At 41.1% G+C, this 14,530-nt stretch overlaps 1 protein-coding gene across 1 annotated transcript in view; it reads left to right on the top strand.

The window, feature by feature from the left end:
- Positions 1-14,530, top strand: part of LOC118399090 (ubiquitin-associated protein 2-like) — an 80,552-nt gene that overhangs the window by 2,598 nt on the left and 63,424 nt on the right. The window contains exons 2-3 of the mRNA XM_052471873.1: positions 3,895-4,041; positions 11,357-11,434. Of these exons, the coding sequence (XP_052327833.1) occupies positions 3,940-4,041; positions 11,357-11,434 (180 nt within the window). The 5' untranslated portion in view covers positions 3,895-3,939. The remainder of the gene's footprint in view (positions 1-3,894; positions 4,042-11,356; positions 11,435-14,530) is intronic.

Below are 14,530 nucleotides of genomic sequence, written 5' to 3'. Positions count from 1 at the left end.
GCTGGCTCCTGTGTAACACTGGAGCCAGCCAGCAGGCGTACAATAGCCAACTCTAAAGCTGATTGGTTGACACTAAATTTGAATTTCCATTCACTTTAAGCTACAAGCGCCCGCACTGTTGATTCTGAAGGCCTGAGGGAAGATTTTAGACCCCTGGCAACACATGATATATATATATATAAATGTAAATGTAATGATGGCTGAATATGGTTGGATAAAAGATCTAACACAAAGACCACCCCTCAATCTCAACCTGGGGCTGGAAGCAGTTCAACCAAGAGGAACGCTATGAAATGAAGAGTGTAACTCTTACTCTGGGGAATAATTGAATACATATTCGTGGGAAAATATATATATTCTGATGATGTTTAGGCCAGCAGAGAAGGCCTTGCTGGCCCTGACGGCCCACCACTGGAGTGCAGTGATTGTGTCCTATAAGGAGCATTGAGGGCAAATCTTATGGCCGAATGGTAAATAACGTCTGTCTGCTTGAGAGCATCCTTACCTGCCAATCTATAAATTCTCTATAATCTAGCGTGGGTAGGACGGTCCTTTGAATCAGGGTTAGTTTGGCAGTTGGGGTGAAAGAGGAACAATTACGATAGAGGAAACCAAGTCTAGATTTAACTTTAGCCTGCAGCTTTGATATGTGCTAAGAGAAGGATAGTGTACCATCTAGCCATACTCCCAAGTACTTGTATGAGGTGACTACCATGTGCTAAACCATCAGGTAGTAATCCCACTTGTGGGGAAGGGCATTCTTTATGCCAAATCATATAACCTTTGTTTTGGAGGTGTTCATAACAAGGTTAAGGGTAGAGAGGGCCTGTTTTTGACACTAAGAAAGCTTTGTTGTAGAGTATTTAACTCAAAATCTGGGGCAGGGCCTGCTGAGTATAAGACTATCATTTGCATATAAATGGATGAGCGCTTCCTACTGCCTGAGCTATTTTGATGTAAATTGTGAAGAGCATGGGGCCAAGGATCGAGCCTTTGGGTACTCCCTTGGTGACGGGCAGTGGCTGAGACAGCAGATTTTCTGACTTTATACACTACACTCTTTGAGAGAGATAGTTAGCAAACCAGGCCAAAGACCCTGCCGAGACACCAATACTCCTTTGCCGGCCTGCAAGAATGGAATGGTCTACCGTATCAAAAACTTTGGCCAAGTTAATAAAAATAGCAGCACAACATTGCTTAAAATCAAGGGCAATGGTGACATCATTCAGGACCTTTACAGTTGCAGTGACGCATCATAACCTGAGCGGAAACCAGATTGCATATCAGAGAGAATACTATAGACATCAAGATAGTCAGTCGATTATTGACAAGATTGGTCAACACTTGATAAACAGAGCAAAATGGTAATAGGCCTATAACCGTTAGGATCAGCTTGATCTCCCCCTTTAAATCAAGGATGAACTGTGGCTGCGTTCCAAGCAATGGGAACCTCTCCAGAAAGGAGAGATGGACTTGGCGATGATAGGGGCAGCAACCTTAAAGAAATGGTCTAAACCATCTGATCCAGATGTTTTTTGGGGGTGAAGTTTCAGGAGCTCCTTGTGCACCTCGGACTCAGTGACTGCTTGCAGGGAGGAACTTTGTTGCGGGGCAGGGGAAAAAGAGGGAGCAGCATCGGGGATAGTCGCATTAGAAGATGTGGAGGATGAGAAAATGTTGGACGGGATAAGGAAATGTTGGATGGGGATGAGGAAATTTTGGATGGGCAAGGAGGCATGGCGGAGTCAAATAGGAATCCTGACTTAATGAAGTGGTGATTAAAGCTCAGCCATGTGCTTCTTGTCAGTAACAACCACATCAACATTTAAAGGACATGGGCAGTTGTAAGGAGCAGGGTTTATTCTCCACGTCTTTAACCGTTTTCCAGAACTTGTTGGGGTTAGTCCCACAGAGAGAGAACTGCTCCTTAAACTAAACTAACTTTGGCCTTCCGGATAGGCTTTGGATAAAACCGTCTGCTAAATGGCATATATATATATATATATATATATATATGCTGAGTGCGCTTTTCCCCCTCATTTGCCCCCTCATTTGCCTGAACGATATGTATTGCTATTCTCACGATTCTATACAGAACAGAAATATAAATGTAAGATTCAACAAATTCAAAGAAGGAAATTAGTCAATTGAATTAAATTAATTATGTTGTAATTTATGGATTTCACATGACTGGGCAGGTACGCAGCCATGGTGACTTGGGAATGCATAGGCCCACCCACTGGGGAGCTCGGCCCAGACAATCAGAATGAGTTTTTTCCCACAAAAGGACTTTATACAGACATAAATACTCCACCTCATTCCGACTAGCCTGCAGGTGAAGAAGCTGGATGTGGAGGTCCTGGATTGGTGTGGTTACACGTGGTAGTGGTTGTGTGTCTGGTTGGACGTACTATTAAAGTCTCTAAAATAATATTGAAGGCAGCTTATGGTAGAGAAATTAACATTCAATTCTCTGGCAACAGCCCTGTTGGACTTTCCTGCAGTCTCTGCATTACAATTGCACACTACCTCAACTTAAGACATCTGTGGCATTGTATTGTTACAACTGAACATTTTAGTGGCCTTTTGTCCCCAGAACAAGGAGCATCTCTGTCATGATCATGCTGTTCAATCATTTTTTTGATATACCACACGTGTCAGGTGGATGAATTATTTTGGAAAATAAGAAATGCTCTCTAAAATGGGTGTAAACAAATTTGTGCACAACATTTGAGAGAAATACACTTCTTGTGCATTGGAAACATTTCTGGCATATTTTATTTCAGCTCATGAAACATTGGACCAACACTGTACATGTTGCATTTTTATATTTTTGAACAGTATTTTTATGGCTATTTAATGTTCCAAACAGATTGCTCACCATATTCAGCAGAGGGTAAAGAGAGCCATGAGAATGAGTTTTGAACTGTCATGAAAACAAATTGGCTTCCTATTTAAAAGGATGGTGGACAAGCTATGAAGGAAAAATAGAGGTTTTTGGAACAGGAAACTTGTGCATTTTTTTGTTTTGTGATATTACAAAAATGAGACTATATATATATATATATATATATATATATATATATTGAAATAGTATCCCGATATACAGTGGGGCAAAAAAGTATTTAGTCAGCCACAAATTGTGCAAGTTCTCCCACTTAAAAAGATGAGAGGCCTGTACTTTTCATCATAGGTACACTTCAACTATGACAGACAAAATGAGAGAAAAAAAAATCACATTGTAGGATTTATAATGAATTTATTTGCAAATTATGGTGGAAAACTTTTGTTATTGACGAAATACTTATTTATCAATACTTTGTTATATACCCTTTGTTGGCAATGACAGAGACTAAATACTTTTTTGCCCCACTGGACAGCATTTACTGTGAGTTTGTCAAACCGTTTGGGGGGGGGGGGCATGAAGTTGTTCCTGTGAGAAGTACAGGCAGGGTGCACATTACCCTGTGGCTGATTACCCCAAGTTACCCTAAGTGTTAGGCCTACATTATATTCCTGTGTTTATGCAAGTTTTTTTGGACATACAATTCATCAATAGGATGCTGATCAGTTAAAATATTTACTTTTGGGATCTAGCTAATGATTAGCCCAATAGGGTAAATGCTTCAGCCAAATTATTTATAGCCACTATGCTGCATCATTTGGACTACATGTGATAATGTTTATTGCTAATAGCATACCTGATAGTATAAGCTATATGCATGGTCCTGTATATTAATAATTTTTACCCATCTTATTGTAGAAATCATGTTTCATTCATTTAGGTTGTGGAATGTCCTTTTAAAGTCACCAAAACTGAGCTTCTTAGTCTGAGAGGACCCTGGACCCCTTCTATTTGCCACAGAACCTCACTCTCCCATTTTTCTTTCGCAGGTGTTATTCCTTTGTAAATACTGTTATTTGTATATACTGTAAACTATGACCCCAGTGGGCGGAAACCGAGCCCGCGGCAGCTGGGAGCAGCAGACGCAGACAGGCCAGACGCAGACAGGCCAGACACAGCACAAGCAGAGGCCTCAGGTTGGTACCCGGCCCTCGACCCTGCTGCCCACACAGGATGTCATGCACTTAGTCACCTCACACGCTGTCCCAACAGCTGATGCATTAGTTTTCATGGTGAAACACATTGGAAGTGGTTCTGGATGATTTTACATTGGGGTGTGTCCCACATGACACCTTATTTCCTAAAGTGCACTACTTTTGACCAGAGCCCTATGGTCAAAAGTAGGGCCAAGACAAAACCAGTATCGTGATACGCATTAGTATCATGGCAAGGAATCACAACACAAAGCAGATTGATCTTCTTAAGGAAAACAGCCCTAAAATTTGACATACATACATACATGAGGTTGACCGATTTTATGATATTTCAACGCCGATACAGATTTATTTGATGATCAAAAAAAGCCGATACCGATTAATCGGTAGTTCAGTTACCTTTGTTCCTGTACCCAAGAAATGAATGGTGGACATATCAAAGCAAGTTGTGACAGCAGACTGGAATAGGGAGAGATTGAACATGCCGTTAACACTCCAGCCAGCTGGTCTGCGCATGCTCTGACATGGAACCCAAACCATCTGTGCTCGTGCACCATCGCGCATTAATTAATTAATTGGTTAAAATATCAAAACAAACTCTGAATCAATTATATTAATTTGGGGACAGGTCAAAATGCATTAAACATTTATGGCAATTTAGCTAGCTTGCTTGCACATGCTAGCTAATTTGTCTTAATTAGCTAGCTTGCTGTTGCTAGCTAATTTGTCCTGGGATATAAACATTAAGTTATGTTACCTGAAATGCACAAGGTCCTCCACCAACTCTGCTCTAATCCATACATAAAACGGCCAACTGACCTCTTCAAGGAATACCTAGGATAGGGTAAGTAATCCTTCTCACCCCCCTAAAAGATTTAGATGCACTATTGTAAAGTGGCTGTTCCACTGGATGTCATAAGGTGTATGCACCAATTTGTAAGTCGCTCTGGATAAGAGCGTCTGCTGAATGACTTAAATGTAAATGTAGTCATCTCTCATTCTTCCAGACGTTTTCTTCTCGTGACTTTATATTGCGGTTGGAAACTTTCATAAATTCGGTGCATTTCCACCACTGACCTCATTCGTCTTCAGTCACCCAAGTGGATATAACCAATGAGGAGATGGGAGAGGTAGGACTTGCAGCACGATTTCCCTTTGTAGACCTTGCCGCTTGTCTTGTGTCTAAGATGTTGAATTGCGACTCCACTTTGTCTCTACTGACTTTGCCTATTTGTTTGCCTTACGGAGGGAACTACAAATACACTTTTCGTATTTGACCATATACCCAGTCACCTTGCCATGGTTAAATGCGGTGGATTGCGCTTTCAGGTTTGCGTGAATGCTGCCATCTATCCACGGTTTCTGGTTTGGGTAGGTTTTAATAGTCCCAGTGGGAACAACATCCCCTATATACTTCCTGATGAACTCAGTCGCTGTGTCCGTGTATACATCAAATGTTTTTCTGAGGCTACCTGGCACATGTCCCAGTCTGTGTGACCAAAACAATCTATTTAATTTTTTTGAATTTTACCCCTTTTTCGCCCCAATTTTCGTGGTATCCAATTGTTGTAGTAGCTACTATCTTGTCTCATCGCTACAACTCCGGTACGGGCTCAGGAGAGACTAAGGTTGAAAGTCATGCGTCCTCCGATACACAACCCAACCAGCCGTACTGCTTCTTAACACAGCGCGCATCCAACCCGGAAGCCAGCCGCACCAATGTGTCGGAGGGTGCACCTGGCAACCTTGGCTAGCGCGCACTGCGCCTGGCCCGCCACTGCCTTAACCACTGCGCCACCCGGGAGGCCGACCACAATCTTGAAGCATGGATTCCGATATTGGTCAGTCCAGTGTTGAATAGACCTTAGCGCTAGTGATGCACCGATATGACATTTTTGGCCGATACCAATATCTGATATTTTCCATGCCAAATAAAAGCAATACCGATATTTAAAATTTTGCGCCCTCTTAAGCATTCTAGTACAGTTAAATAGTTAACACACAAATGGAAGCAGCGGTCCCTGGTCGAATCCAGGCTGTATCACATCCGGTTGGGATTGGGAGTCCCATAGGGCGGCGCATAATTGGCCCAGCATCGTCCTGGTTTGGCCGGGGCAGGCCGAATCAAAACCAATTTTTTTCACTTACTTGCTGTGCTGTTTCGTTGTTCAGTCGTTTCATTCTCAACCAGGATTTCTATGGAAGGCCATTTGGGTCTTTGCGTGTCAAAAAATGTACTATTTAAGAGTATTTGACATGTCAAATAAGCTTGTTGACCAATCAGGACCTGAATATGATTGCGCGTCACAATTTAACGTGTTCATACATTTTTTACGTAGTTATTACACATTGATTACACTCACTCGTATTTCAGATGTCATAACGATTCATCGATACGTATGCTATGATGCTGGTAAAGTTGTCTCGTGCACCTAAAGTACTGGTCATAAATAAAGCTAGCCAGCTCATGGATGCAAACAATCTGTTTCAGTTAAGTAGCTGACTATATAGCTTGGTGTCATCTAAAATAATCCTAATTTACAAGACAGTTCTTATTTGATTAATGGTGGTCGGACCCTTCTATGTTGTAGCTAGCCACAAAAGGATTAGCCACAATAGTGGACTTTGAGGTTAGCCTTCAAAATAAAATGATGGCATAATTTTACTATTTGTATTAATTTGCATCACTGTCAACTACATACTTGTATTTTGAAGGCAAACTGCAAATTCCGCTATTGTGCCTAATCCTTTTTGTGGCTAGCTTCACAACACATAACCCAGTCCGGTCGAGCCTCACTAGCCAGATGACGCTAGCTGGCTGCTTATACCGTTAGCTTTGGGCAACAGGGTTAAGTAGCTGACTAACTATTTATTTTCATGAACTGAAGTTCAATTTCACTAGGTGAACAACAAGTGGCAACCTAGCTAATACTTACTCACAAGGATTCCTAAATCATTGCTAAGAATAATGAAAATGACTGCACTGGTCATTGTTTTCAGGCTAGTTGTATTGGTGCTAGCTAGGTACCAAGCTAAAGCTAGCTACCCCAGATGTTGCGGTCGAACAAATGATGCTGTATTACCAACGCGGTATTGTAAACGCATCGTTCAAGGCCGGTGTTTGCTGACTTTTTTGTACAGCTTTGACTGTGCTAATATATATTTTTTGACACGCAAAGTCCCATACTGTGTTCCATAGTATGTATGCCGTGAAGCTAATTACCGTGATGCTATTACTGTGTAACTCTGGTAGGGCAACATCGGAAAAATAGCGCACTTGGTAGATTTATCCGGTGCTCGACCAGTCGGCGAAAGCCAACATCACCCACGACAGAGAGCGGTTGATTGTCAATGGCAATGAATTCCATTCTTGGCTTTAATGGATTTCGCCTTTTGAGTTTTCTCACTGACATTTTGTTACTCTTTCAAATGACTCCTTGACTTGTTGACTGCTTAATCCACACAGCACACATTGTGGGCTAGTTTAGGAATGCTTTGCAACATTTTATGTGGCGTCATTACGTCATGTACCTTCGTTATATAGGTAAGCACGTCAGCTTTGACATCGGTTTTGCACATCGGGCGTTAAACTAGACATTGGCCGATAACGATGTTGGCATTTTTAGCTAATATCGTCAGATTCTGATAAGTTAACCGATATATTATGCATCCCTACTTAGCACGGGTACCTTGTGTTTCTGTCTATAGGAAGGGAGGAGCAGAATGGAGTTGTGATCTGATTTGCATAAGGGAAGATTGAGGGCCTTGTAGCCATGTCAGGAGGGAGAGTAACAATGGTTGAGAGTTTGAAGCGTGAGTACTACAGGCAATGTGTTGACAGAACTTCGGTAGCGTTTTACTCAGATTTTATTTTAAGTCCTCAGCTAGAATAAATGCTGCCTCAGGATATGTGGTTTCCAGTTTGCACAAAGTCCAGTGTAGGTCGGGTGAACAAAAGGACTTGATTTTGTACGTTATCACAATCACATCATGAGTAGTCAATCATGAAACACTCCTCTGCCTGCCTTCTTCCCAGAGAGTTCTTTATTCCTGTCTGTGCGATATACTGAGAACCCAGCTGGCCTTATGGACGGTGACAGTTCATCCGGAGAGAGCCATGATTTTGTGAAACAGTATGTTACAGTCCCTGATGTCTTTCTGGAAGGAGATCCGGGCCCTGAGCTCATCTACTTTATTAACCAGGGGCTGAACATTGGCGAGTAATATACTCTGAATCGGTGGATGGTGTGCACGCCTCCTGGATTCAGACTAGAAGTCCACTTCTTAAACCTTTTCTCCACCGGCGGTGTCTTGGAGCAGCCTCTGGGATAAGTTAAATTTCCTTGAGGGGTATGTACAAATGATCCAATTCATTAAAGTCATGTTTCTATTCGGAATGCTGGTGAGTTAACGCCCCTCTGATATCCAGTGGTTCTTTCAGGTTGTGTGGAATGACACAAACGTTAATATAAGAAATAACAACAAAAAAATCAGTTGGCACACATTTTAAGGCTTATACAGTGCATTCGGAAAGCTTTCAGACCCCTTTAATTTTTCCACATTTTAAGTTACAACCTTATTTGAAAATGGATTTAAAAAATAATTTAAAACATTTATCTAAACACAATATCCCATTATGACAAAAACAGACATTTTTGCTAATGTATTTGAAATAAAAAAACTATCACATTTACATACAGTTTAAGTCGGAAGTGTACATACACCTTAGCCAAATATATATTAAACTCTGTTTTTCACGATTCCTGACGTGTAAATCCTAGTAAAGATTCCCTGTCTTAGGTCAGTTAAGATCACCACTTTATTTTAAGAATGTGAAATGTCAGAATAATACTAGAGAATGATTTTTCAGCTTTTTATTTCTTTCACCACATTCCCAGTGGGTCAGAAGATTACATACACTCAATTAGTATTTGGTAGCGTTGCCTTTAAATTTTTAAATTTGGGTCAAACATTTTGGTTAGCCTTCCACAGGCTTCCCATAATAAGTAGGGTGATTTTTGGCCCATTCCTGACACAGCTGGTGTAAATGAGTCAGGTTTCTAGGCCTCCTTCCTTCCACATGCTTCTTCAGTTTTGCCCACAAATTTTCTATAGGATTGTTGTCAGGGCTTTGTGATGGCCACTCCAATACCTTGACTTTTATGTCCTTAAGCCTTTTTGACACAACTTTGGAAGTATGCTTGGGATCGTTGTCCATTTGCGACCAAGCTTTAACTCCTGACTGATGTCTTGAAATGTTACTTAAATATATCCACAGAATTATCCTGCCTCATGATGCCATCTATTTTGTGATGTGCACCAGTCCCTCCTGCAGCAAAGCACCCCCACAACATGATGCTGCCGTGCTTCACGGTTTCGATGGTGTTCTTCAGCTTGCAAGTCTCCCCTTTTTCCTCCAAACATAACGATGGTCATTATGGCCAAAGAGTTATATTTTTTTGTTCCATCAGACGAGATGCACAATCAAAATGCACGATCTTTGTCCCCATGTGCGGTTGCAAACCGTAGTCTGGCTTTTTTTACGGCGGTTGTGGAGCAGTGGCTTCTTCCTTGCTGAGCTGCCTTTCAGATCATGTCGATATAGGTTTTTACTGATAGTTTTTTTTTTTTACTGTGGATACAGTTAGTTTTGTACCTGTTTCCTCCAGCATCTTCACAAGGTCCTTTGCTGCTGTTCTGGGATTGTTTTGAACATTTCGCATCAAAGTACGTTCATCTCTGGGAGACAGAACGCGTCTCCTTCCTGAGCTTATGACGGCTACGTGGTCCAATGGTGTTTATACTTGCATACTATTGTTTGTACAGGTGAACGTGGTACCTTCAGGCCTTTGGAAATTGCTCCCAAGGATGAACCAGACTTGTGGAGGTCGACAATTTTTTTTTCTTGATGTCTTGGCAGATTTCTCTTGATTTTCAAATCAAATCAAATTTTATTGGTCACATACACATGGCGAGTGTAGCGAAATGCTTGTGCTTCTAGTTCCGGCCATTCAGTAATATCTAACAAGTAATGGAACAATTCCACAACAACTACCTTTTACACACAAGTGTTAAGGAATGAATAAGAATATGTACATATAAATATATGGATAAGCGATGGCCGAACGGCATAGGCAAGATGCAGTAGATGGTATAAAGTACAGTATATACATATGAGATGAGTAATGTAGAGTATGTAAAGAATATATGAAGTGGCGTTGGTTTAAAGTGACTAGTGATACCTTTATTACATCCCATTTTTAATTATTAAAGTGGCTAGAGATTTTGAGCCAGTATGTTGGCAGCAGCTACTCAATGTTAGTGATGATGGCCTTGAGATAGAAGCTGTTTTTCAGTCTCTCGGTACCAGCTTTGATGCACCTATTCAGACCCTTTATTCAGTACTTTGTTGAAGCACCTTTCGCAGCGATTACATTGTCGAGTCTTCTTGGGTATGATGCTACAGGAGTGAGAGTCCTTTTTAGTTCCTTTTTGCGTACTCCAAGAGGGCTATATCCTGTGCCTTTTACTGAGTAGTGACTTCCGTTTGGCCACTCTTCCATGAAGGCATGATTTGGTGGAGTTCTGCAGAGATGGTTGTCTTCCTGGAAGGTACTCCTATATCCACAGAGGAACTCTAGAGCTCTGTCAGAGTGACCATTGTGTTCTTGGTCACCTCCCTGACCTTTATATACACAGGTGTGTGCCTTTCCAAATTATGTCCAGTCAATTGAATTTACCAGAGTTGGACATCAATCAAATTGTGGAAACGTCTCAAGGATGATCAATGGAAACACAATGCACCTGATCTCAATTTCAAGTTCCATAGCAAAGGGGCTGAGTACTTATGTACAGGTTTTTCTGTTTTTTATTTTGAATAAATTTGCAAAAACCTGTCAAACCAGCAGTGTTTTTCTGTCATCACTCGCTTGATGACTGACAGGGCGACACCTGTCCTAACAATAGATAGCTAGGAGATGCATATTGTTCCTTCTAGTAGATAGGGCTCGGACAACTTTTATTTTTTGACTTGGGGCTCTATCCAATCTGTATCGCTGAAGCGTTAGATTACATTTCTATTGCGCAAAGGTAATTTCCAATTGAGCAGTCATGCAGCATTTGCTGGATTGAATAGACCCTTTAATTGTTTGTTTTAATAGTGATGGAAAAGCTACACGTAGTACCGAACCAATTCTTAATGTGTGGATAAATGATTGTCATTGAGATGACATAAGAGACCCCTTTAAACAACTTTGTGGTGACTTAGAAGTTGATGTTCCACCCTTTCTCCACACAGGCCACTGCTGAGCAGATCCGACTCGCGCAGATGATTTCGGACCACAATGATGCTGACTTTGAAGAGAAAGTCAAGCAGGTGAGAACTTAGCCTTCCCTTCATCACATGTAGCATCCCACTGCACTTTTAGACCCTTTTTGTTGCCTGAAGGGAGATGCGTTACATTGATGTACATTCAAAGAGATCTAGTATTGTTCCAGGGTTTCCCTTTAGGAAATTTTGGCGCCAGCCAACGTGTCCGGGAAAATGTTAATTTACTAATCATTTGAGAAATTTACCGGGCCCCTTCATTACTCATCTCTAATGTGTATATACTGTATTCTATGCAATCTACTGCATCTTGCCTATGCTGCATGGCCATCGCTCATCCATATATTTATATGTGCATATTCTTATTCATCCCTTTACGTTTGTGTGTATCAGATAGTCGTGAATTTGTTAGATTACGTGTTAGATATTACTGCACTGTTGGAACTAGAGGCAAGCATTTCGCTACACTTGCATTAACATCTGCTAACCGTGTGTATGTGACCAATAAAATGTGATTTGATTTGGTGCACAGCCCATTAATGAGTCCGCCCACTGTGCTTAGAATGACGGAAATCACATTTAGATTATGGTAATGCATCTTAACAGAACATGCAACTCATGTAATGAAGCAGCCAATCACTTTCAAACATTTGCCAAATTTCAATTTGCGGGGGAGAACAGCTCACCTGGGAAAACACCATTTGAAACAGCGCATCTGATAGCGTTCCATATGTGCCTGAAGAAAATCTCTGTTGGAAACCTAGATGGAGGGGGAATCTAAGATGCAACAACTAGGATGGGTTGCTAATACGACTAGGCTTGTCTTTGGCTTCTAGACAATGACATTTCTTTGATAAGAACCAATAGAACAGGAGAGAAATGGCATAGCTATGAGTCCAATAGGGAAGTAATGGAAGTACTGTTGCCAAAATTATGTAGTTACTCCAGTCTATACAGAAATAATCATTAAAAATACTTCACCAGAAAGCATGTCTTAGCCACAGAGGAATCGAGGATCATTAGCTTCTATAAAAAATAGCTGTGGATTGTTTGAAATCACTAGCCGTAGGTCTATGCCTGTTTGGCAAGCCCACACTTTAAGCAGCGCACGTGGCAGGCAATAGGCCTGGCTGGTTGAGTTGTGACTGTCAGTGAAAAGCATCTAAACTGTGTGTGTTGATAATGTCTTGAGTATAATTTAAAATGTTAAGACAAGAAGGGGAGTGGTGTGGCAGAATGGTTCTTATTTACAATGATGTCCTAACCCGGACAACACTGGTCCAATTGTGCGCCATCCTATGGGACTCCCAATCACGGCCAGTTGTGATACAGCCTGGAATTGTTTCATTGTGTGAATTGTTAGCCCTTTGTTTTGTTTTTGTCAATTCTCCATTTACATATTTCACCAGTAGTAAATATGTTGTTAATCCCCATCATTTGGTTACATAACATTTGTGTAATGCATGTTAATTAGCCAATTACAGTTATCATTCTGGGTGGAAATGTTGTTTGCAGAGTTCACAACCTGCTGCACATGCGATAAACCAGTTTGGGTTTATTTCATAACCATAATCTACGGGATTTGTCAATTATTTCATTGTCTTTTGTTTTGAGTGCGCCATGTGAGCAATGTGCAAGTGTCTTTTTTTTTTCTCTGTCCTGATAATGTTGAGGGAGTACGTGCAGCTGAACACGCATAGAAGTACCTGACCTGCTGTGCGGAAATGTAGGAAAGCGTTTTTTTTTTCTCCATCCATTGCGAATTCTATATTGAAACTATAGTTCCTCACAGTAAGTTTTTAGAAAAATCTTTACAACAATCTCCCCCTCTAATCACCCATCCTCGGTGTGAAAGGGCAATGGAAGTTGTAGGCCTACTGCTGTGTTTCCATTCACTTATATCTTTAGCCGCCAATGGATCACAATGTCTCAATGTGTCTATATGGCTGGTGATCTCGCATAAGTTGACTTTTAGATTTGTATAATTTAGATTCAGATTTTTATGATTAACCACGTGGCAATGATTTTGAGAAAATAAAACGTTATTATTGAAATGAAACTGTTCCACGAAAATGTGCATATGAAAATCATACCTGGCACACTGAACTGTAGAAATGGTAGGAAACTCACACGCACCTATGAAGTCTTTTTTTTAATTTTTAGAATTGCCTCCACATTTTTTAAAAATGTATTTTATTTCACCTTTATTTAACCAGGTAGGCTAGTTGAGAACAAGTTCTCATTTGCAACTGCGACCTGGCCAAGATAAAGCATAGCAGTGTGAACAGACAACACAGAGTTACACATGGAGTAAACAATTAACAAGTCAATAACACAGTAGAAAAAAGTCTATATACATTGTGTGCAAAAGGCATGAGGAGGTAGGCAAATAATTAAAATTTTGCAGATTAACACTGGAGTGATAAATGATCAGATGGTCATGTACAGGTAGAGATATTGGTGTGCAAAAGAGCAGAAAAGTAAATAAATAAAAACAGTATGGAGATGAGGTAGGTAAAATTGGGTGGGCTATTTACCGATAGACTATGTACAGCTGCAGCGATCGGTTAGCTGCTCAGATAGCAGATGTTTGAAGTTGGTGAGGGAGATAAGTCTCCAACTTCAGCGATTTTTGCAATTCGTTCCAGTCACAGGATAGCAGGGAACTAGAACGAAAGGCGGCCAAATGAGGTGTTGGCTTTAGGGATGATCAGTGAGATACACCTGCTGGAGCGCGTGCTACGGATGGGTGTTGCCATCGTGACCAGTGAACTGAGATAAGGCGGAGCTTTACCTAGCATGGACTTGTAGATGACCTGGAACCAGTGGGTCTGGCGACGAATATGTAGTGAGGGCCAGCCGACTAGAGCATACAGGTCGCAGTGGTGGGTGGTATAAGGTGCTTTAGTCACAAAACGGATGGCACTGTGATAAACTGCATCCAGTTTGCTGAGTAGAGTGTTGGAAGCAATTTTGTAGATGACATCGCCGAAGTCGAGGATCGGTAGGATAGTCAGTTTTACTAGGGTAAGTTTGGCGGCGTGAGTGAAGGAGGCTTTGTTGCGGAATAGAAAGCCGACTCTAGATTTGATTTTCGATTGGATATGTTTGATATGAGTCTGGAAGGAGAGTTCACAGTCTAGC

This window comes from Oncorhynchus keta, chromosome 20 (genome assembly GCF_023373465.1).
Source record: "Oncorhynchus keta strain PuntledgeMale-10-30-2019 chromosome 20, Oket_V2, whole genome shotgun sequence".
NCBI classification, from domain to species: domain Eukaryota; kingdom Metazoa; phylum Chordata; class Actinopteri; order Salmoniformes; family Salmonidae; genus Oncorhynchus; species Oncorhynchus keta.
Note: the sequence above shows the minus strand (reverse complement) of the source record. Positions and strands in the feature narration are given on the sequence as shown.